The 25,024-nt window shown below is 27.4% G+C and overlaps 1 protein-coding gene across 2 annotated transcripts in view; it reads right to left on the bottom strand.

Moving 5' to 3' along the window:
- LOC107456360 (3'-5' RNA helicase YTHDC2) overlaps positions 1-24,104 on the bottom strand; it is a 46,919-nt gene extending 22,815 nt beyond the window's left edge. Inside the window, exons 1-13 of one of the 2 annotated variants that reach the window (XM_016074221.4) lie at positions 23,309-24,104; positions 20,094-20,184; positions 19,277-19,470; positions 15,422-15,633; positions 12,984-13,150; positions 12,216-12,318; positions 11,978-12,134; positions 10,451-10,505; positions 7,901-8,099; positions 5,485-5,614; positions 4,517-4,709; positions 2,441-2,613; positions 1,367-1,457 (exon numbers count right to left, since the gene is read on the bottom strand). In XM_016074221.4, coding sequence (XP_015929707.1) covers positions 1,367-1,457; positions 2,441-2,613; positions 4,517-4,709; positions 5,485-5,614; positions 7,901-8,099; positions 10,451-10,505; positions 11,978-12,134; positions 12,216-12,318; positions 12,984-13,150; positions 15,422-15,633; positions 19,277-19,470; positions 20,094-20,184; positions 23,309-23,402 — 1,859 coding nt within the window. In that variant the 5' untranslated portion in view covers positions 23,403-24,104. The remainder of the gene's footprint in view (positions 1-1,366; positions 1,458-2,440; positions 2,614-4,516; positions 4,710-5,484; positions 5,615-7,900; positions 8,100-10,450; positions 10,506-11,977; positions 12,135-12,215; positions 12,319-12,983; positions 13,151-15,421; positions 15,634-19,276; positions 19,471-20,093; positions 20,185-23,308) is intronic. The other variant, XM_016074222.4, reaches the window with a different exon arrangement.
- Positions 24,105-25,024: the final 920 nt, after the last annotated feature.

The following is a 25,024-nucleotide window of genomic DNA, read 5'->3' as shown; positions in this document are numbered from 1 at the left end:
AGAAAAATTTTTTGTGTTACTTTAGCTGTGAGAAAGAAAATATTTTCAACTTAAATCCTGCATTCTTTATGTAAATGATGACCCAAAAGTCAAACAAAGACTCATAAAAACGCAACTAAAAGGAAATTAATAGATTTATTTCAATCATTGAGGTTATAAACTTAAAATTAATGTTAAAAATTGAAAAGCAATTCACAGCACAAATTTGGAACTTTCTGCACTAAACGAAATTGTGGATACTGAATGAAGTGTTTAGAAGTAATGGGTATCATTCCTTTTCTATATATATTGATTTCACTGCCTACAAAATTAGCAATTGATGTGCATATAATTGTTTTGAAAGAGCCAAATCATTCTCTTAAAATTAAATATTCCTAAAAGGTAAGAAAATATAACAGTAATGTGGTTACTGTTATGATATTTCTATGGACAAGAATCATTATAAGCCTGATTCTAGTCTTGCAACATAATCTTTTAGGCTTAATAGCATAACTTTCTTGCAAATTTATCGCTATTTAACAGTGAAAAATGAAGTTCAATAATAATACATGAAAATTCATTTTTCCCTTTTTTTGGTATTAGTGTTTTTAGAAAATTGAAGCAATACCAAATATTGACAAAATCTCGTAATGCTAAAGAAGATATCTAGTTTTATCTTATTTCTGTAAACATTTTTATAGACAAAATCATAGTCAATATTTATTATACTATCCAATTTCATTTTAATAACAAGATTCATAATGAAGTGGTGTTAATAAAAAATTATTACAGTACACAGGAAATATTTACTCAGCACATCATTCAATGAATGTACAGTGCACAAGAATAGGACTACCAAGAATAACTTTTGATCTAATGATTGGATCAGAATGATTTAATGATCTTCATGTTTTAGGATTCAATTTTAATAGTTTAAGGGTGACCTCAAATATGCCAATTAATAAGAGAAGACAATATTTTAAATTCTGAATTTAGACACAAAAACTTATTTTCTCTGAATTGATATATCTTTGTTTCAACCGATTCGAATTTCTGATTTTCAAAATATTAATGGTAGAAGAATGCTGAGAAATGTGGTCCCAATAGTTTGGTGAGGAGAGCAGTCCAAAGTTTGGACATCTCGAGAATTTTTTAAGTGAATTGAAAAACGTTTGAACACAATTATTAACTTAAAATATCATCTGCACTAATTAATTAGCATATTTGAGGTCACCCCTTATGAACCATAAAGATTGAGTCGAAAACATGAAGAGCAAAAATTATTAAAGGTTGTCCTTTTTTGCACATTGTATACCTAATACTTTATATACAAAATGAAAGCATCATATTTTGTGCTAAAAATAAAAATAAATTCTTGTAAACATACCTGTGTTCAGCTACGTAATGAAGATCACTGTAAATTTTGTCTCTTAATGTAATGATATCATCATAGCCAGGCAAGAATATTAGAACAGCTCCTATAAATATGGGACACTATATATTAATCAACAAATTAAATTAAAATCTGAAAATAAGAGAATAATAAAACCTCTAACTGTCTTCCAGAATTTTAATGCCAACAACTACATTATAGCGGCTAAGAATTGTGGAGAAACTTGATTTATATTCACAGTTTTAATTAAAATATTATTTAAAACATTTAATTTCATTAAAGTAAAATTATATAAAAAATACTTCTAATATATCTCAGCAATAAATAAAATTAATAATAATTGAAATCAATATCGTAAGAGCAAATAAAATTGATGTTAGTTATGTATGTTACATTAGTATCTTACAAAAGTAGAAATTAGTACGTTACAAAAAAAATTTGTTTGTTACAAAAGTATGTTACATTAGTATCTTAACCATCCATTAACATATTGACAATAAATATTAATATCTAGACAGTAAACTACATTATTATCTTAACTTTCCATTGAAATAAAAAAAAATTTATTCATGAATTTTAAATTTTTATTTATTTATAGTACAGATGTCCCAAGTTTTTTGAAACCATTTTAATTTAAAATAACTAAATTGAATTTATTTAATAGAACTTTAATTGAAAATAACTAAAGAGAAATAAATTATCAGACACCAAAAATATCAGAATTTTAAATCTGAAAAAATGAAATTCAAACATAAGCAATAATGTTTCAGTCTTCCTTAAAAAAAAAAGTTAAATATATGAAACATGCTTTAAAACTTTTATCTGTCGATTAATATCTTCCTATTTTCTTCATTGAAATAAATTAAGTAATTTTTTTAATTATTTAATTACTAAAGGTTGATCATTAATATCCTGACTTCTCTGACATAAAACTGTGAAAAATAAACTGTGTGACATAAACTGTGAAAAATTCTCAATTTAAAAAAAAATAAGCAAATATGTAAAAAATAAGCAAAACTGGAGATGAAATAAAGATGGTGTATATATATATATATATTTAAGTTTCACCTTCTTCGTGGCTACCACAAACTCTTTCTAGTAGACATAGTATTAAATCATGGTCAATTTTTTCCTCATCAACACTATGAAGATAAGCATCAAGTAGCAATTTATCTTCCTCGGGTAATTCTAGCTGGTTATCTGAAGGATCAGGGACATTCTGAGTGGCATTATCAATATTCCTATACAAAAAATCAATTTGAATAAATGAATTTGAACTATTGAAGTTATAAATGTCAGATGGTTGCAAAAGTTTGCACCCCACCTAAATTGTATAAAAATATGTAGTTAGGTGTTCAGAAAAATTACAAAGGAATGTGACCAATAAAGGATTGTAAAGAAATATTACGAGCAACTCAATAAACTTATTGTTGAAAAACAAACAAGCAAAGCATCTACATTTTGTTAATCTGAATCATTCAAATGATAAAAAAAGTAGTTTGAATAATTTTGAAATAAAAGTAGAGTGAGTAAACAGCTAAACATTTTTTCAGAATTAAATTATTACATGGTCAAAATAATCATTATATTTAACAAATCTATAATTATAGAATTGCAATTTCAATTGTTTTTAAATCAAATAATAAAGAGGTGAATTAATTTTTTTCTTAAATTATTGAAATCTGAATTCTAAAAAATTTCTTACAGCATTTACCAGAATACTAAAAAAGTGAAAATATCCTCAAATTATACTTTTTTTTAAATATTGCCTTTAAAAATTACTGAAAGTTTTTAATAAAATGATGCAAGATTACTAAAAATTTTAACAATAAATTCAGTAAAATAAGGCTAAATTAAAAGCCTAAAATAAATAATTAAAATATTAAAAGCCTAAAATACTTTATACAGATACAAATACAAACTAAGACATACAAATTTTTATCTTTATTAAATCAAATTAATTAAAGCATTTAATTTTTTGATTTATAAAAGAAATTTTGAAGTGATGAAGCTCTGTTATAGTAGACTGATCTGGATCTACATACAAAAACTTAATTAGTGAATAAGCCTGAAATGAAGTTTGAGTACTATGGTTCTGATTCATAAATAGAACAGCGCAAGATCATCATCAGCTTTCTAGTGACATTAAAAATAGCACTTCACCAGCAAAAGAAATTATCAAGAAAAAAAGACTTAATTTTTATTTGTTATTGGGAAAAATTTGGTAATTTTTAGTTGGTCTACGTGATCAGCAAAAACTCTAGACATTTTCAGTTTGATTTCAGAGGGCAGGAAATAAAGCCTGAAATCAGGAGTCTCTCAAAAAATACAGCAGAGTTTTAGGTGTAGGTGCACGAAAGTACTTCCAAATGATACAGACTTCAGGTGCCAGAAGGGATTGTGCTTGATTGGCCCTGTTCTGATAACAATTTTTGTGTAATTCTATACAATTGACACAGCAAAAAATTCTCTTCCTGGTAAAAAGAAAATTAAGCACTTTTTACAAACAACCATTAAGAAACAAGTACCTTTAAGCATTTGTTAAAAACACTACTCCCCTTGATTGGAAAAGCTAAATCAAACGTTTTACACCATATCAATAAAATTAGAAATTATAACACAAAAATTAATATATAGATTCATATCTTCATATGAATCTATATATTCATTTGAGTTTGGCATCTTTTATTCATATTTTTAAATAAATTCCATGGAGAAATGTAACTATTTTAAAAGATTAAATAATATTCTTCAAGACAAACAAAACCTATTAAAAAAGTAGTTAAATGGAATATTAAAAAATGCTAGGCAGTAGTGAGAAACTTGCAGTTTTCTCTGCACCCAAATTTTATTAGCCTGATTCAAACCATTCAGGAATTTTACTTAAATGACTACACCAAAAATAAGTAATTTTATCTCATACTTATTTTACAAAGTATAAATACAACAATGAAGTATTTAAAATTGGATTATGTTGTACAATGTATACAGATTCATATTTCAAATTATTTTTTATACCATTCAATTAAGAAACAAGCTATTTTAAAAGACTAAGACTCTCACTTTACTTAAATAATAAACAGAATATTTCATTAATTAAGAATATTTAATATATGTATTTAAACAAAATATTAAAAAAATTACCATTGACTAGCCAGAAGCTCTCCTATTTCTTTATGGCCAAACTGATTAGCCCAATCGATAGCAGTCCAACCATTTGAGGATTTTATATGAATACTAGCACCCAAGACTAGTAGTTGCTCCACAACATCAATATTTCCTCTCCCAGCAGCCAACATCAATGGAGTGACATTCGTTTCACTATGCTGATAATCCACTATAAAATCATTTTTTTAGTAAAAGAGTAGTACAGTAACATCACAATCAAATGTAATTGCAAAATCTATATCAGGACACAAAATTTCCACTTGACATTAATTAACTGAATATTTAAAACTGGTGAGTAAGTTATGTTTCGTAAAAAATGCTGGTTCAAATCAAACTCCAATATTTTTTCCAGATTTAAGAGTCTCTGTTTACGCTTTAAATTTGGATGCAACTTCGGTAAAACTTTGGACACGCACATCCTAATAGAGTTAGACTCTAAGTCTGCAACTGACAAATAATATTTTAGAGCCGAAAAATAGTAGTATATCAACATGAAGCATTAAAAGTAAGAGAATTTTTCGATATTTGAATTTTCTGTTATTTTTTTTAATGGCATTCATTGATATGTGGATAATATTAAAAACCTTATGTCAACCATATTTTAAGTTAAATTATATTGTTTTTTCTCAATGAATATGTTTTAATTTTTCAATTTCTACAATGGTCTCAACACCTGTACACATTTTAAAAATTATTCAAGTTTTTTGTTATAATAGTGGCGAACAAAAATTTTAGTCTGGCTAGCACCTATAGAACTGAAATTTCATGCCATGATCTAGATACACTGAATAATCTATTTCTACAAGGACATTGTAAATTTATGAGATTTACAAGTGATAAAAAATATTAGAAAACAAAACAAACAGAATTAAAGGGAAGTTACTGTTTTAACTAAAAGAGTTATACCCATTTAAACATTTTATTATTAAATATAAATTTCTAACCAGAAACATTTTCAGACAAAATTGGCTGCAAAACATTGGCTAAGTCATTGTCTCCAGTCATCCAGGCATCTTCTATTAATTTATCCATTGTTGCAGCTAAATGAGGATCCATTTCTTTATCTGTATTAACCTAAGACAGAAATAAAAAAATTATAAATTAAAATTGAAACAAGTCAGAAAAAAATAATAAAAAGTTTTGATAAGTTAAGAGTTTTTTAAGAGATTGTCAAAAATTAAACTACATTGTTGTTTTGATGAGCCCAATGAATTTTGAACAGTAGGGGAAAGACTTATACAATGCACAAATACATTTATGCCTACATATTTATATTTCTTCTTGAGACTTGAAGGTTTCAATTATATTTGTTTCAGAATTTTTGCTTTGTTTAGATTGGTGAATTGTAGCTCAGAACACCAAAATCCAAGCAAAAGCAAGTGACAAAAAAAATCAATAAATGAATAATCAGCCAAAAAATTTGGTAAATTTTTTTAGCCACAAATAGTAGAAGATTATTCTACTCACAATGTCAGCATTACTTTTAAGTAGTGGTCGGAAATAGAGTGCAACAAGTAGCGAAACTACTGTAGTTGCTACTCTTTTTTGTAGTTTCTAGTGTAGTGTACTACTTTTTTAAAAAAAAAGTAGTGTAGTGAGTAGTGTTATTAAAAAAAAACAGTAGTTTGTAGCGCTTCCAGACAAATACTTTTTATGATTGTTCAGTAAAATGATGCTCAAATTCATCTAATTTTTTTAATCAAATTATTATAAATCTTTGCTGGTCCATCAGTAGACAATATGATAATGCCTCTACAGCTGATAGAATTATAAATTTATAATTACTAGTCATTTAATTTGTAGTGTAGTGAACACTTTTTTTAAAAAAAAACAGTAGTTTGTAGCAATTCCTGAAAACTACTTTTCAGGTCTGTTTAGTGAAAGAAACAATGCTCAAATTCAGCTAATCTTTCTAATCAAATTATTACAAATCTTCGCTGGTCCATCAGTGGATGCTATGAGAATACTTCCATAGCTGAGTGTTAATAAGAATTATGCATTTAAAATTACGCATTACTAATATTAAACTGGCCATTATGAATAATTACCAATTTATCAATTTGGCCCCACTTTATGTGAATGTACTCTCATGAAACATTGATGTTAATTCAATAGAAAAAACCTTATTTTCTTTGTACTTTATTTTGTTGAGAAAATAAAAAAACATTAAACACTGAACAAAATTTAAAATATTTGATTCCTATACTAGCATTTCTTAAATTGAATATTCGGTGTAGAGAAATGCATAAAAAAGTTTAAAGTTAAAAGAAAAAATTCGTAAAAAATGGTTTAAAAAACAGGCTCATGTAAACATGAATAAATATTTCTTGACGATTGATCCCGTTTGAATAAGCATATTTTTTATTCAGAACAATTTTGAACACAGGTATAAATAAGTTCTCTAGCCAAGTTCGTCTCCTAAAAGTAGTAAAATAGTGACTATTTCCAAAGTAGCTAGTAGTTGCTACATTTAAAAAAAAGTAGCTGTAGGTAACTACATTTGTAATAAAGTAGTAGTAGAAATATACTACTAAATACTACAAAAAAAATGTAGTTTTCCGACCACGGCTTTTAAGTTATTAACATTTTGTAAGCATAATTAAAGTCTTTTACACAAATAACACTGTATATTTAATGTCCTCCAGACTTTATATTACGTAACTTCATAAGATAGTATCGAAAAATCTCTTGTTTAAAAACTACTTAAAACAAACAAATTCATTTCAAAAACAGCAAAAAGTATAACGAATCAATGGATGGTATTTTAAGCGTGAGCAGCGAGATTAAATTAATTTCACAAATTACCATTTAGGTTTAAATTTTGAAGTTGGCATATTGTTGATAAGGTAAGAAGTGTTTTATAAAGATCTTTTTTTTTCAAACGACGATTCTTACGCCTTGATATGACAGGTCTTCAAATAATGATTCCTGCAACTTGAAACGTCACGTCTTAAAATGAAGATTCTTACAATAATTCCATTTTAAACACAAATAATAAATCAGGTAAAAAATACACGTATACAAGGAAATACTACTCAAGAGATTACCAAAACACATGTTGTGAGCCAAATGGCTTCAAAATATACCGGAAACTGTGACCCAGAAGTATAGGCAGTAAAGAGCTTGCAGTGCACCTTACTGTAAAAAACACCATCCATAAGGAAAGTGAGATTTAAAACTACAAGATACATAAGGCATTTCACCCATTAAGCACCTAAACAAAATTGTTTGACACTGTCTTCACACCCTACTTTCTAATAAAAAGAAATTCAAAGTGAAACCTGATTTGTATTACAAAAGAGATTTAAAAGCAAATAGTGAAAAAAATAATGATATATAAAAAACTTAAAATAAAATTACTTCTAGTGACTTGACAGAAAGATCTTCAATTCTAAGACTGTAAATGTCACTTGCTGAAGCTGATGCTTCCTCTTTAGCTGTTCCCTGGATATTCATTTCATTTAACTGAATGGAACACCAAGATTCAACAGTCTTTGTCGCTTTTTGCTTTGAATGATCCTTTTTAAACTTTATCATTGCTTTGTTAGAGTAGGCTGTTCTATTTACAAGAAAGCAAAGGAAATATTGAAACAGAAATATCACACAATGATAAATTTTTTCAAAATTAAAATTATTTTATAGTTATAGAACTTAAACTGTTATTATAAAATTTCTTAAAATATAACAATAAATTTTAAATATATATATATTTATTTATCATATTCATGACCTGAGTTATTCAAAAAAAAATTGTGAGTGATTTCAATGTTTTAATAATTTCTGAGATGTGAAATTTCAAGTAGAGATTAGTAAAACACATAAATGTATTGAAAATACGTTGAAGTTAATTTTTATGCATTTTTTTATGTTTTTACAATAACAATTCCACAACGTTTTCTAAATTCATGTCATTATTGCTGAATTTTTAACATTTCCTTGAAAAGCAATTAATTTGTCCCTGAACGTGTAAAAAAAATTTATCCATTTTAACAAAAATTAAGAGAAATATTTTCACTCTTAATAAAAAATTTTGAGTAGTTAAATCAAAATCCAATGTGTGAAGTATCTGCCTATATTACACATGGAGGAGCTCTAATCAACAATAAGTCATAAAACTTACTGTTGATCTTTTAATCAACTGTTTTATTACTAAGAGTGAAAATTCGGAAAAATAAAACTAACTTCAGATCAAGTTATTTTTAATTTTAAAAGTACTAAATAAAGGATGAAAAAGATTTTTTAATAAGTTTTCTTATAAAGAAATTTGAATGAAATGGGTTGTACTATGCAAAAAAGGAAGCAAATTATGATATGCATTATGTGCTCACTGACTTTTATTCAAATTTGTTGATTCACTTGTAGTGTAACAGCTATTACTTTAGTACTTCAGTTTTTCATTTTTAATAGTTTGAATCTTAAATATTTTTTTAGTTATTTTTTTAAGCCAAATAATCATTAGAGATAAATCATTTGCAATCCTAGAAACATCCCTTCCATATCACATCTTTTTTTATAGGAATGTCTGAATAAAACACTGCGGAAGTTCCAAAAGTAGAATTGCAAATTCTAAGATAACTATTGTTACTATACAAATGATTCAGAAAAATTAATAAATATGAAATTTAAGGTAAAAGCAGAGATATTAAGGCTTCTACAAGCATATTTCATGCATTTAAAATCAGAAATACATCGGAAAAAAAGCTAGGCATGCATTTTTTCAAAGTTTGCGATTTTAAACAAAAATTTAGCTGAAACTCTGTGATGCATACCCAAAATTAACAGGATTTTTTTTCTCTGCTAAGAACATATCAGTTTTTAGTATTTCAGCAGAGGAAACTAAGCAAGAGTCTGATGTAGAGTCAATATATTCCAGAAATTACATGTTTCAGTTTAATAATTTTGAATTTTGCATTTGCATCAACTATAAATAGAGTTTTATTATATCTAAGCATTACTATACTATCTTAATGGCAATACCCTAGCCAAATGTACAATGTAAGTTTTTCAATCGAAAACAGGATAAAAATTAATGAATCGATTCAAAAACCGTTAGAAATATTAACTAGAATATCAAGGCATAGACCTAAGTTTCAAGGATAAATTTAAAATGTCTACCATTTTAAATTTAAAAATAACAATATAAACATAAAAAATGCACACAAAAAATGGAATTTTAATGAAAATTTCATTTAAATGTCTTGTATTATTTTTTTATATCAAATAAGTCAAGTATGCTAAAGATTAAAAATCAAAATAGTACACTCCTTTCTCTTATAAAGTAATTTTTTTGAATACAATTAATCTCTGTAATCTATAATGTAATTGTTTCAACTATTTTCTTACTGTCATACCAATGAAAAAGTCAAGGAATATTTTCACTCCTTGGAAGAAAAAGCCAAAGCTATATCTAAGGATAAAATACATTGCATCCTTTTTAATTTAATCTATTGCAATGATAAAAACTATTCCATGAAAAAAGTTATAAAATGCTGTACAAAATAAATTGGTAATTTTGTTTCACAACTTATTTTACATTTTGATACCTTGTGAGTCATTTATATATACTTAATAATTCTGATTATATGTTTTTCATTTACATTCAAAATTTTTCTCCATTAGGTCATAATCTTTATAAATTAACAACTTGTAGTCTGCCAGCCATATTTGGAATTTATAAGTCCATGAAAATGTCACTTTATTTCATTTTTAGTTAATTGAACATTTTTTCTAGAAAGAACAATTATTTGTGATACGTATGAAATTAAAAAAAGTTGAAAAAATTTTTTTAAAAAAAGTTTCTGAATTAAGAAATATGATATGATTTTATCAGACAAAATAAATATGAGATGGACAAACACTTTGATTTTGCCAAGAAAAAAAAATTATGTGATTGTTACTAAAAATTTTTACCCTTTTAAAACATCTTCAAGAAAGTAAGTTTTTACATCATAAGTTCTTCCTGGAACTGTAAAAACAAAAATTTATTTTTTTAAATTTAGCAAAAGTTATACTTTGCATTTCTGATATAATACAACACATCATATAATTAAAATAAAGTATTGAAATGTGAAATATAAGTAATTAGATATTGTTAATATTACTAAGCATTGAGAAAAGCTTAGTAACTTTAACAGAAGCTTATAATATTAAATAAAGAAATATGCATACAGTGCCCGCCGCTAATAAAATCACCGGATAATAAAATCAGTCGCTTTATAAAATCAAATCGGCAAGAACCGAATCGTTACAATATTAATACATACATAGTGTAAGAGTTAAGGAAAAATGTGGGTGGTTAGTGGCGAGTTCATAGAAATCAATGTTAATTCCTTGACTTGAATGAAGTTTGGAGAAACCTATCTCACTCAACAGGGGGTCGAATTCTTATCTTACTTTTTATTGAATGAACCATAGAAAGGAGAGGAGTTTCTTTTGTTATCTATCTTAACAGAGAACATGAATAGATTTCCAAAAACTGTCTGTGTGCATGTTCCATATTATTTCAGCCGTTTGAGTAAATTATAGTTAGAGGGCATATCATTTTTAAGTTCGTTTGGTGTTAAATTTTATCAGCATGCCGAAAAGGAAGGATTTGAGTCTTAAAGATAAATTCGAAGTGTTGCAAAACTATGATAAGCTTCCTAAATGTAGTCAACGTGAAGCTTCAATGGAGATGGGGCTCATAATTGTTTCGAAGAAATGATCAGCTAGGAAGAAAATGAAATGGACGAGAATTTTTCATGTTACGTAGCTATTGACAATAACCTGCAAACATCAGGAGAAAAATCTGATTCTGAAATTATTACAGACATCAAAAATTGCAAAGTTATTTCCCATCAAGAAATGGAGGAATCAGACTTAGAAGATGAAATAAACTCATCAGTGCCATCTTCAATGGAAGTCAGAAAAGCACTTAATGTATTGCGGCAAGCTTTAGAACAAAGAGGAGGAATATCGAAAACTATAAAAACTTCTATAAACTCTCAAATGATGTTGAAAAGTTAACTTTAAATACTGCACCTCAAGCAACCATTGATCGGTTTTTTGCAAAACTTTTGTAAATTTAATCTTATGTAGGGTTTTACTTTATTAAAATAGTTAAATTAGTTAAAATAAAGCATTAATGTGGTCACTATTTCAGCTTTTAAAGTGTGTGCATTTAGAATGTATCATAAAAAAGTTTTCTTTTTTCAAATGTTGAATCGCCTCTTAATAAAATCAGCCGCTTAATAAAATCAAAAGAGCATAAAACGAAAGTGATTTTAATAAACGGCGGGCACTGTATATCAAGGCAAAATATTTAGAATTTATCTGATATAATTTAACCTAAAGCAACATCTGTAATTATTAAGTAATAATTATTAATTCTTCTAAACAAAAAGATTTACAACATCATTACAATTGAAAATAGTCAAGAAATAAGCAAAAATTCTGTACCTTCAATGACAGGGCAATTGCTAAAGTATTTACTAAATAACTGAGTATCTAACGAAGCAGACATAAGGACCAATTTCAAGTTCCGGAATTTCAAAAGTAAGTCTCTTAACACAATTAGAAGAAAATCGCTGTATCGATCTCTTTCATGGAGCTCATCCTAAAAGAAAATGTATTTATATATAAAATCTTACATGAATTTCAGACAAAAAAATATTAGGAAATATTTCTAATATCTTACCACTAAAATATGGCTAACTGTTGCCACTGATGCATCTCCACCCATTAATGTGCGTAAAAGGACCCCATTGGTACAAAATGTAACCAATGTTTTCGGAGATATTCTGCAAACAAACAATAACCTCTTAACATATACTTGTAAATATTGTCATTAAAAACCAACAAATCTGTGAAAATACAAGTGTATATCAATTTCTAATAAAGCAGATCTATCATTTTGTAACAGAAAATAAAAATATAAAGAATTTTATAATTGTAAAAACTTTGTAAACATTTCTAATTTTTATTAATGCTGCAAATTTAAAATTTTCTGGTTATTTAAACATCTTCAAAGAAAAATATTAAACAAAAAATATTAGAAAAATATTAAATAACTCTTTTGACACCTAAAATTAGTACCTCTCATTTTTGAATTTCACTATAATTTCGGAATTTATTGAATCAGTTTCTGAAGTTTATAGCAACTACTTTGAAAAACAGTTATAAATTTTTTTATCCATCTTTAAGTTTTCTAAACTAACTTTTAGTTAAAATGCAGAGGGCTACCGATTAGTTCTTGGATCACAGGTTTAACACACCCAAAACAGTAAAAAAAAAATTGCTAATATGCAGCATAAGACTTTCAACTTTATCGACTGAAAGTTTTCCAATGTATAAAAGAACTCAAAGCTTTTCTTTTTTTTAATTTTATAATCCATAAAATGCACAAAACAGAGAAGATGAGATTAAAACCAAGGAAAAAAAACAGTAAATAAGTAAAAACAGGTACCTGCTTTCAAGACGAACTTGATAGCCAATTGTTTGCCCAATTTTTTCATCTCTCTCAAATGCCACTCTCTCTGCCACAGTTATCGCAGCTATTCTACGAGGTTGTGTGCATATTACTCGACATGGATGTCCTACCATACTACTATGATCTAATATAAATTGCGGAACCTGAAAAAAAATAAGGTTAATATTAAGTTTTTGAATTAAAATAAAATAGCAAATAAAATAGAAAAAATTTTGAATAACAAATATGGATAGTCAATGCAATTTTAGAGTTTTAGAAAATGTGAAATGATTATTAGTTTCAGCAACTATAAGCATTTATATTTAATGTTTATAAAGGAAAGCGCTCAAAACATAAAACAATGGGGGATATTTCCAAATCAGTATTTGCTTGTACCAAATGAAATCACTAGGGTTCCAAGAGAAGCAGCATGGTTCTTGGATTTGTAATAATAAAAGAAAATAGAGAGAGAGAAAAGTTAAAATAGAGGTTGCTTAGACTTTTGTCCTTTGATTTTGAACAATTCTGTAACGATCTTTTTTTTCCTCAAATGACTGATTGTCACCATAACTTGGTGACTATTCTGACACAGATATCAATAGAGAAATCTATATTTCTCAACAGTGAGCTCAAATTTGTCTACCAAGTCAGAAACAGAAAAAATCAACACTTCACCACTTCATATTTTTAATGATTTACGAAAGGAAGAAGTTAAGTTCAAAAAAGAAAAGACTAAAGTATGGATAAGATGAATAAGCAAAGTTTATAAAATATGAAAATAACAAAAGAATAGAAAGACTAGTAATGAAAGGGATTTACTGTTTCCAATTTAAAAGGTTTTCTCTATTTAGTGCAAGTTCAGTTCATTAATTTTATCAATATGTTTTCCAATGGGACAGAAATAAACATTAAAAATAAGCTGAAATTGTTGTTTCAATAACTATATAAATTTTAGCAATAATAAAATTAGGAAAATTCTAATTATAAAACTAAATCTTTCAACATAACAATTTTTTAAAAAATAATCTACAGTTAAAAAAAAAATATTAGCAACGAAAGTTAAAAATGTGCTATAATTTAATATTTTTAATGAAGTCAAATGGTACAAAGCTTCAAAAAATTTTAATTTAAAGTTTTCATATACATGCTTCGTAGATATGAAATATGATTTGCTCTACTTTGTCTTTTCATTTTTAACCCTTTCGAGCCGACTGTCACATATATGTGACAGCAAGAAACGCGCTCACTTCCCGGCCGACACACCCGCGTGTCAGAGAGTTTTCTCGTTCACCCCCGACCGTCACTTATTTGTGCCAGCGTTTCGGAACGTTTTAAAAAATGAAATTTCTTCCAAAAGATGGCATTGTATGTCCATATGGTTTCAGATACATGTAGATTTGACCTTCTACTCAAGATGAAAGTACATTCACGTGGTTTTTAGGGGAAGGAGAGGAGGGGGGGAATGTTTTATGAGGGCTCTTTAAATTAGCACGTGATATTTATTTACAGTAAGTAAGGGAGTTTTTTTTATCTCTCGCTACTTTCGATTTTCGGATTAGTTTTTAGTGGATAATTAGATCTTGTAGGCTTGAATTTTTTTTCTTTTTACCGTTAGAATGTCGAAGCGTCGAAAATTTTTAACTGAGCTGGAAATAGAGGAAATTATGCAAAATATTTAAACTTATTAATATTTATAATACATTTAAACAAGAAATAACTTAAGTAAATAAAGTACCCGTAGAAATATATATAAAGCATATGTCACTTAAATACTCTACAGAACAATATTAAACAACGCGCTGATATTTCGGTAATTTCATGGAATTAGGCTTACCATCAAAAAACCCTCCGGCCCTGGGGAGACACACGCTAGAGAGACTGCCGGCCTCAGCGGTAAGCGCGCTTTCGCGCTTTGCGTCGCGAAAGGGTTAAGGGAAATTGATATTTTACTTATAGCAATATGAAATAATTCAGTTATTATCAGTTGATAAAGAAACCAAATTTATTGTAACCTCAAAAGCCTCAAATGTTTTTGTTCATGCATTAAATATTTATAGAATAAGCCAGCAGATTTGCTTTAAAAAATGAAAAACTCATTTCTCTAAATACATTTTAAGACTCACAGAAATGACATTTAACTATCAAATTATAGTTTTTGTCGAGTGTCATAAAATAAAGCTCGTCAATCAATAAGTTTAAAACAATAAAGAAAATTTTTATCTCATTCACTCTTAACCTTTAATTGAAAATGTAACGGAACTTTAACCTATTTAAAATTAAGAATTGCTATCCTTAGTCAGAAACCACATTTTCAGTTCTAATGGAGCATAATTTAATCCTAAAAAATTTCTTGATATAGAAAGCAGTTTCAAACTGTGGATTTATTTTGAAAAGCTAAAAAAATCAAATTAGGTATAAAAATTAGAAAAATTTACCTGCGTAGTTTTTCCACTGCCGGTTTCTCCAGAAATTAATACAACTTGATGACAGGAAATCATTTGAAGTATTTCTTCCTGACAATTCCATATTGGTAGAGTTTGACGAAAAGGAGTGTATTCATTTTCACATCTTCTCGGGGGAATCATTGGAATTCCACTTCCAAGACGCCCAATAGTTCGGCTCACTTCCCGAGCAGCTTTAAAAGTTACTGAATCATTTAATGATATTATATATATAGGATATACCTGATATAGGAAATATGAGTAAATATACAGGTTCTCCATAGTTTAAGTTAGCATTTCTGAACAATATGTATCAAAAACTATGTAGCAGAATTTTATGAAAATTTGGTAGAGTTCATAAGTGTTCTCCCTAAGTGTTTTTAGAAGGACGGCTCATCCTGCCAGCCCTTTGATCCCTATAAATGTGCCCTCCTAGCCCTCTTTGTGAAAATAAGCTGCCATCCCTCTAAAAACACAGCCTTTTTATTTAGTTATTTTTCAAGAAAATGTTTTTTTTCTTAACCACCTGTTTTTAAGGAAAAGTCCACTTCTAATTTATTTAGTTATTGATAGTTAATAGACTTTAATTTTTAATTTAATTCCTCCATTTTAGTAAGATTTTTCTTTATTTGTCTAGTTATGTTGATATGAAATTTTTTTCTTTTAATAATTTGGAATAAATTTTTCGAATATATTGTACAATAAGATTATTAATAATATAAGATAAAGATTATTATAAGATAAGATAAAGATTATTATAAGATAAGATAAGAATTATTAGCCAGAGTTGGGATTTCTTTAGGAAAAAGTATACTTTTTTTCAAGACATTGACAAGAATATAAAGTATTTAAAGTCTAAAAATGACCAGTACAATTGTTTAGCAATAAGTATTAGTTTAAATTTAAATACATAAAATTTGAAATAGTACAAAAAAGTTTACTTTTTTACTTACTTAGATACTTACTTACTTTGTTTAAAGAAAATTTATACGCAGATTGTCTTTTAGCTTGCATTTAATTCTTTTTCAAAAACTTCAGATTTTTATTATTTTGATAATAAATGAGAATTACTATGTGAAGTATACGCATAAAATAATATAAGAGGGCAATTTAAAAATTGAGGGTCGAATTCAGTTATTATATAATATTACATTTTTTGATAAATTTTAACTGTGGTAAGAGAGTGACCTTTTGAAACTTGAAGTGTCCTTTTCCGTGAGACAGCACCCTCCCCTTTTTGATTCCTAGGGGAAAATTCTAATGTAATGAAATAATGGATATTTCATCCAGGAAAAATTAAATAAATGAATAAATAATAATTTAATTCCAAAAATCGCCTTAGATGGTGTACCTGCCAACAAATTGGCCACCAAGATCAACAGATTTAAATCCTGGTGACTTCGGGCTGTAATGATGCCTTACGGCAGCGGTTCTTAACCTATGGGTCGCGACCCAAAATTGGGTCGCGAAGCATATTTCTTGGGTCGCGCTGAGTCGAACCAAAAAAAGTTAGTAATACACCAAATAATAAGTAATACCAACACCTCCTAGAAGAAGTCATTGTGGCTTACTCAGCCTAATTTTGACTTTTTTTGGGGTCGCGGCTTAAAAAGGTTAAGGACCTAAAACATCTATCTCTGAATTTAAAGATAGCTTATCATGCCATGTGCATAACGTTCCTCATTATACATTATTTTAAAAGATTGAGCCTATGATTTACCTCTTCCAGGTTATAGCTATCAATGGTGAGCATCGTATTAAACAAGTTTTGTCAACTGAAGATGGTTACACTTTTATGTCATTGATTTGTATTTATATCTGTTCTAAGTAAAGCTATAATACATCACATAATAGTGGCTTTCGATTATTTTTTTTTTTTTGTTATATCAAATTTTTTTTATTTTCATTATCAGGCAATCACCAAATTTTAATGGAACTGCATAGCTTTTAATTAATATGAACTATTCACAAATGCTTATTTTAAGTATAGACACCCTATATATCAGCACCAAATAACAGATGAAAAATATGTATATATATTTCTTGTGAAGTGCATTTTTATTAAAATTTAACAAAAATAAAACTTTGGCTTAAATTTAATACTAATCAAGAGAGTATTTCTTTTTTACACATCGCCAAGATCAGTGATAATAGCTGGTAATGTGTTATTTGAGTAACACTAAATAAATTTAGGGGCAAATTTTCTAAAAAAAGGCATCTCTTTATCATCAATTTTCATTAATCAAAGTAAGCACATTTCATCACAGCAGTGATATTTCTTGATTAAGTTTAAAATATATTTCAGTATTGAAACTTTGGTTATCAAATTTGCTAAGTATTTTAATCAGTTTTCTCAAAACAGTAATATTTCCTAATTATAACAGCCATAGTTCTCCATCCATAGAACTTAAGCATAAATATTTCATATCTTGCAATGGGGAAGAACTGTTTTTGAAAACCTGGTTGTTTAAGCTTTAAAAAAAAGTTTAAGTTCATTAAAATTCATGCACTTATTTTCTTCTTCCTAATAAAAAAAAATCAATGATTTTAAAATAGTGTATTAATCTTAAGAAATTGGAGGAGGCAGAGCCCACTAGTTTAAGAACATTTAAGCTAGATTTCAATTTATTATGGATGCCCCTACAATGATGGGTATATTAAAAATTAAGGGAAGCTTTAAAAAAATGCAAATTTTTACAAAAATCCTGAGAAAAATTGCACTTCTAATTTTTTAATTAATTATTAATTAATTAACTTAAATATAAGGGAAATATATGTCTTATGAATATTGATTAAAATACAATATAACAAATATGAATACCATTAAAATAAAAATTGCATAAAAATGAATTAGTTTCTATAGTTTCAAATTACAATTTAAACATGAAAAAGATACATTTTCAAAGCAACTGCAAGATAATTAATTTCATTTCCTATAAATATTCAATAAAGTATATGGATTCAAAACAATATAATTATAACTCATTAATCAAGTAGAATTTATCTATAAATATGGAACAGATAAATCTATAAAAAAAATTAACACATAGAAAATTAATGTAATACTTTTTAATATTTTAAATTTAAAATTGAAGCTTTTGTCAGTAATGAAGAAAGCTATAATGCAGGAGCTATAGTAAAACATTTAGATGAAGATCATTAAAAGCATCTAAGGAGAAAGGGGGTTGCAATTTACTTATTTTTGCTAATAAAGAGGAGAAGGAGGGGTATACTTAAGCAAGAAACTAAGTTCCCTTTGATGTCAAAAAAAAAAAAAAAAAAATACTATTAAATAGCAAAATTAATTAATCTTTTTATTTTTCCAAAGAAAAATAGATTTTGCAAAAATTTTATGTAAATATAAGAAGGTAGAGATTTGCTTATTCTTACTTCCAAAGAAAAAGTGTTTTAAAAAAAAGGCCTAGGTAATTTATGAAAACTGCCTCTTATAACAGATTCGGAATATTATTTTAACAATAAGTTTCTATTAAGGTTTTTATCCTTCCATTAAAAAATGGTAAGTACAGTATAACAAAGAGTAACAATAGTTTAGTTAGGTTGCATAGTTGAAACAATTACAGTAGATAAGTTGTACAATAAATAGTTGGAACAATTTATCCAAATAGTTATACAGTTTGTAAACATGATTTACACTTAAATATTTTCTCATCATTTAAGCAAAAGCTTTTCAGCATAAAAAGAACTGGTTTTTCCACAACATCATTCAAAGAAACAAAAGTTACCAAACAAAAAACTTTCACACTATTATATCCAGATAATGAAGCTTTGGGGGATTAATTCAAAACATTTTCAAAATTCTAAACATGAATAATTATAATTTTTACTAACTGTCTTGTCCCATAATACGATCTCGCTCAGTAGGAGGTAGAAGTTCTTGACGTTCTCTAGCTGTAATTGGAAACCGCTGTAAAAGATTCACAGTGTGTCTCTTAGAAGTATGACCAAATTGATACACTGCATCAGCTTGCACAATTGTAGATCCTTCTTTCTTATAGACAGTTAGAAATCTATTAGCCCCTTCTCTATAATGAAAAAGTAAAACTTTCATCAATTGAAATTACCTTATTTTTAAATGTTTCACAATCTACAAAGAATAAAAAGACAAGATTTTACTTCACTATCAAAAATGACTTTAGTTAATTGCATTTATTAATACAATGACTAAATTCAATTTTACACTTTAAAGATTCAATTCATTTGAAAATAATAATTCATATCGCTTATTAGATCATTTTTAAGCTTTGTTTACCTTGGGGATCTGCTATGCGGAAAAATCTATTATCGGGACATCTGGAAGTCCCACTGATTCCAGATAAGCGACTTACCACTGTGTGTATATATACATTTTAAATTTAAGTAGGGCAGTTTTTTTTTCTTTAAAATATAAAATGATTTCTAAAATAAAAATATTCACCTCTCAAACTCTAAATGATTTTTAAAAAAAAAATTTTTTAAATGTTTAACATTTTAGATTGAAATAAAACATTACAAATAATAATAAACACAACATTAACAATGAAATAAACACAACATTAACAATGAAATAAACACAACATTAACATATTCAAAACTTATAAGAGATATAAATAATTAATAATTGTAAACAAAAAAAATTGAAAAAGAAATTACATTTTACAGAACTTACCCTCTGCTTTTGGATTTTAAGCCTAATTGCTGACAATAACGATGAACATAACATCTTTCACAAGATGTAAAAGAAGATGGAAATTCATATTCTGAAAGATAAATAAATTGCAGTTGTAAAAAAGAAAGAAAAAAAATCATTTTTCCAAATTATTTTATTTATTAGGTTCTGAGATAAAAAGTTACTCATACATGCATTTAAAAAGTCAAAATATTACATGCTTTTTTCTGTATACCTTTTTTTTTACTTTATCTATTTGCATTAGATAAAGTAAAAAAGTCTAAACTGAAAATATTTAAAGATAATTTTTAAATAAGCATATTACCTTCAGAATTACATTTCAAATAGTAAAATATTAGGCATATTAAAAAAAATCATTAACACCTACACCACACTGTTTTATTTTAATATTAATTTTAGTTTTTCCCTGAAAACTGCTAAATATTTTTTAAGCATATGACTCTTAAAAAGTTTGAATCGCATCATTGATTATTTGATTTATTAAAATGTAACAGGTATCTTCTCCATTTAAACGTTTCGAATATCTCTATTACTCCAATCTCTTTACATTTTCGTTTTCATTAAATTATAGATCAAATAGTTTATACCACTATTTAATGATTTTAAAAAAGAATACATGCATCATTTATTAATGTAAATAGAATTAATGCAATAATAGAGGCAAAGATTTCATGTTTATCAAATTATGAATTTCATATTATTTTGTGATAATAGAAACAATAAAAATAAAGCAATTTCATCTGACTCTCTGACTGCCTGGTACCTATCAAAAAATTTATAAATCATTTATTTCATAAATATGGAAAAAAAATTTTATAAATCTATATTAGCCAATTGTTAGCTAACATGATAAAATTAACATATATTAATGCAGGAAGATTACATAATTTATTCATTTTATATATTTTATAAACTATTAATTTAATTATAGAACAATTAAATATGAACAACTGCTTTAAGCTAATGTCATATAATTTAACATCTAGAATATGTGGGCCAACCACTGATTGTTAATGTGCATCATGCAAGAGCTTCTAAAGACAATGAAAAATAATTTATTTTCTTGAAAAATAAAAAAATGACCAAAATTTTTAATCACACATTTGAGCCATCACTTTTTAATGCGTTCAACTTGCACAGATTCTATTGTTAATCAACGTTGTTTCGTAATCACTTTTTTAATGGTTATTGCTACAAAATTCCGCATGGTTTTAAACAACACATTTTTTATACGATATTATGATTCACTAATTTAGAAATTGAATAATCAGTTTTTTAATCTTTTTATTTAATATTTGATTATTTATTTAATATTAAATTAATATTCTTCTTCTTCAGCACGACAGCCCCTTACAGGCCTTGGCTGCCTCAACCACGCGTAACCTCCAACACCTCCTATCCATGGCGACTTTTTTTCCAGTTGTTAATCTCTATTACTTTGAGATCTTTAGTAGTTGTCATCCAGTCATCTAGTTGGAGGTCTTCCTCTGGCCCGAGATCCAGAAGGATTTTTAAAAGTGCCAAATCATACTGCATTGTTTTCTGGACCTCTCCAGATATGGCCAAGCCATCTTAATCTATTGCTTCGGATGACCTACACTATCTGTGGCTGTCCATAGAGTCTATATAATTCAAAGTTGTATCTGATTCGCCAACAGCCGCTTTCCTGTACTGGGTCAAAAATATTTCTAAGGATTTTCCTTTCAAAAACACCAAGAGTACGCTGAGTGTCTGCGTTTAGTGTCCATGTTTCATTTGCATAGAGCAATACAGGTAGAATAAGAGTCTTATAAATTTTATATTTGGTTTTTTGCCTAATTAGGCTTGATCTTAATTGCTTTCTTAGTCCAAAGAAACACTTGTTTGCCATTTTAATTTCGTTGTCTACTTCTGTTTTTATGCTCACTGATCATTGTTCCAAGGTATTTGAATTCATTAACCTTTTCAAAGGTGTAACCATTTATGAATAAAGGATAATGATTTACAATTGTGGCTGGAGATTCCATAAATTTAGTTTTATCTTCGTTGATGGTAAGGCCCATATTTGGGGCAGAAGTTTCAAGAGTCAGAAAGGCCTCTCTCACTGCTCTCTTTAAATTTATAATACTCATTAAAATATGTGTGTATTTTTTTAAACACTTTCATATTTTTCTTTCTATTTTAAAATTTATATTTCTTTTTCCCAATATATTTATATATAACTTCAAAGTTTTCTGATAAAATAAAATTAGTGTTTAAAATTAGTGTTTAACATTAGTGTTAAAATAACTAATGTTTATATAAAATTATCGAATTTGTCGCCAACAAGACTAAATATGACTGTGGCCTTTCGTTAGTCAACCTGCTATGCAAATGGCCCTTCACTCAAAAAAACTGTGCATCTCTAATTTAGAAGAAGAGATATGAGCTCTAAATAAAATTTTCTGTTAACAACTTTTTTTGTGTCTGTGGGATTGAAAAAAGTTAGTTTACTATGTCTAAAAACTAATCAATTAAACATTTATTCTAATCCCTTGTATTGCATAAAATATGAGAGTGTGTGAATTAGAAAAGCATTTCAAATCTACGCCCATATGATATAATTATGCTTAATAAAAATAATACATTGACAACAAATTAAAATTTTTATGATTAGGTAATTTGAAAAAAAAAATTTGAAAAATGTTTTTTTTTTTTTAAATTATTAAAAAAATGGGGATATTTCTGTATTGTGATCTGTTGTACCAACTATATTCGTCAAAATACTAAATGGATTTTGAACTTGTAAATTTTTTTTTAAAAAAAAACATGTAGATGTTTGCCCGGGAAGGCTACAAGTTATATCTAATAGTTGATTCCTTTCTGTGATGATTTCTTAGATAGTTTCTCGCAAGCCACTGCCCAAAACTTGATTATTCTGCCACAGATCAGAATACGGACATCTCCCCAAAAAAATAATAAATAAAATAGAAAGACTAGGATTTTTAAGGATAAGTCAAATAATATAACATGATAGTATTTGATAGTTTAAACAACTTTCAAAGGTCGGCATTTACGTGAAACTGCTCTGATTGAAACAAGTAACATAATGAAAATTGACACTAGAATACAAAATTCCCTTGCTTAATTTTATGCACATTTAAGAAAATTTATTTGAAATAATAACAAAATACACTAAAATTTTAGCATTTATAATTATCATTATTAAATTTTACCCTTTTGTTCTTCATTTTGACGAAAATTCTTGATAGAAAGATGAATAGCAATGCGAAATTCTTCGCCAACAGGAGGTTTACTTTTCTTCCCCATATTGTATTAATATTCTAATTGTAGAACATAATTTTTAAAAAATTGGAGCGGTTTAATAGAACAAGAAAAACCCTCTTATTATTATCAAATAATTAAGACCAAGAGAAATTATTTCAATACACGAAAATTTCAAATGTAATAAAAATTCAATGATTTTCAAAATACTTTGCCATTAATTACTTTTTTAACGAGCAAAATAAAACTTTACAATTAATGATACAACAAGATTAAAAATAAGGAGGGAAAACAACTCTCAATAAATTTCAAAACAAGCATCTGTTTATATAAGTATTTTTTTTTTTTAAATATATCATTTTACAATAAATTATAAGGCTAGTATGTGATGAAAAATTTAATTAAATTGGATTAAAAAAATTTTCTTTGAAGCACTGACAAATTTATTCTTAACATTTTTTATAATGGGAGTATTTTAATGTTTTAAAGTTCATAATAAAGTAAGCTTTTATTTTAATTTCTTAAAAATTCGGGAAATACCCTAGGTTGACATTTTAGAGTTAGTTTTGTCTCTGTTGACATTTCGGAGCTGCGGAAATCAGACAATTACAAAACTGTTCATACGTCAAGTTCGAAATCTAAACCAATTATCTAACGCTACGACCTGAAATATAAGTCGAATTCTGAATAAACTGTGCACAAAAGATGAAACAGAATCAATTTTCGAACAAATAAAATAGCTCTTTTAAACTGTATTGCCAGATTTTAAAGATGGAAATTCAAACTTAAAGCATTCTCGGCGAATACAATCACCATTTAGGTAAATATGCTACAGGTAGCGCTCTGCAGAACTCTCTACCTATGGCAACACTTTACATTCCTTCACCATTAGCTTGAAGATAGTCATAGGGGAAGGAAGTACGCTAGTTTCTATCAACTCAAAGCTATTCAACTCAAAGTTGCATTCAACATAGTTCTAAATGAAAGCGTCGTAGAGAATTTTAAAAGAAACATTTTTGACAATTAAGTGTGAAAATTATTATTGGCGATTGAAATGGGTTGCAGGTGGCGTAGGGCAGAACTCTCTACCTATGGCAACACTTCGCATACTTTCCCCATTAGCGTGTGGAGAGTCATAGAGGAAGGAAGTATGTTAGTTTCTCTCTTGATTTTCATATAGATTAAAATCTTTCAAGTTGGAAAACTACATGGAACTGAAAACTACTTTAAACATAGTTCTAAAGAAAAGCATCACAGAAACTTTAAAAAATGTTTGTAGTAAATAAAAAGGAAAAATATTAAAAAATGGGAAAATATCGTAATATATTCCTATACAACTGAAAAGAGAAGTAGAGGGAAGGGAGAAGGGCCAAAGGCATAAAACCAGTCTCTCCTCAGATGCCGTATTCGAGCGTTGTGATCGCCAATATAAGGGGGAAGCTGGGGCCCTCAGAAGCTCAAAATGCACTTTTTTTCTTTTTTACATTGTCGGACATAATAAATATAAATAAATGACTGAATAAAACAAAAAACTCCGTTGTCATTAGTAGGGAACATATCATATTTCAAGCAATTCGAGTATTAATAAATTATTTACAAATAAAAAAATTTTTAGTTTAAAAGGTAAAAAAGTTTTTTTTTGCCCCATCATTCGATCATCAGGCTAT

The sequence above is a fragment of the Parasteatoda tepidariorum genome, chromosome 7 (assembly GCF_043381705.1).
Source record: "Parasteatoda tepidariorum isolate YZ-2023 chromosome 7, CAS_Ptep_4.0, whole genome shotgun sequence".
NCBI lineage: Eukaryota > Metazoa > Arthropoda > Arachnida > Araneae > Theridiidae > Parasteatoda > Parasteatoda tepidariorum.
The sequence above is the reverse complement of the archived record's forward strand: the minus strand, read 5'-3'. Positions and strand labels throughout refer to the sequence as shown.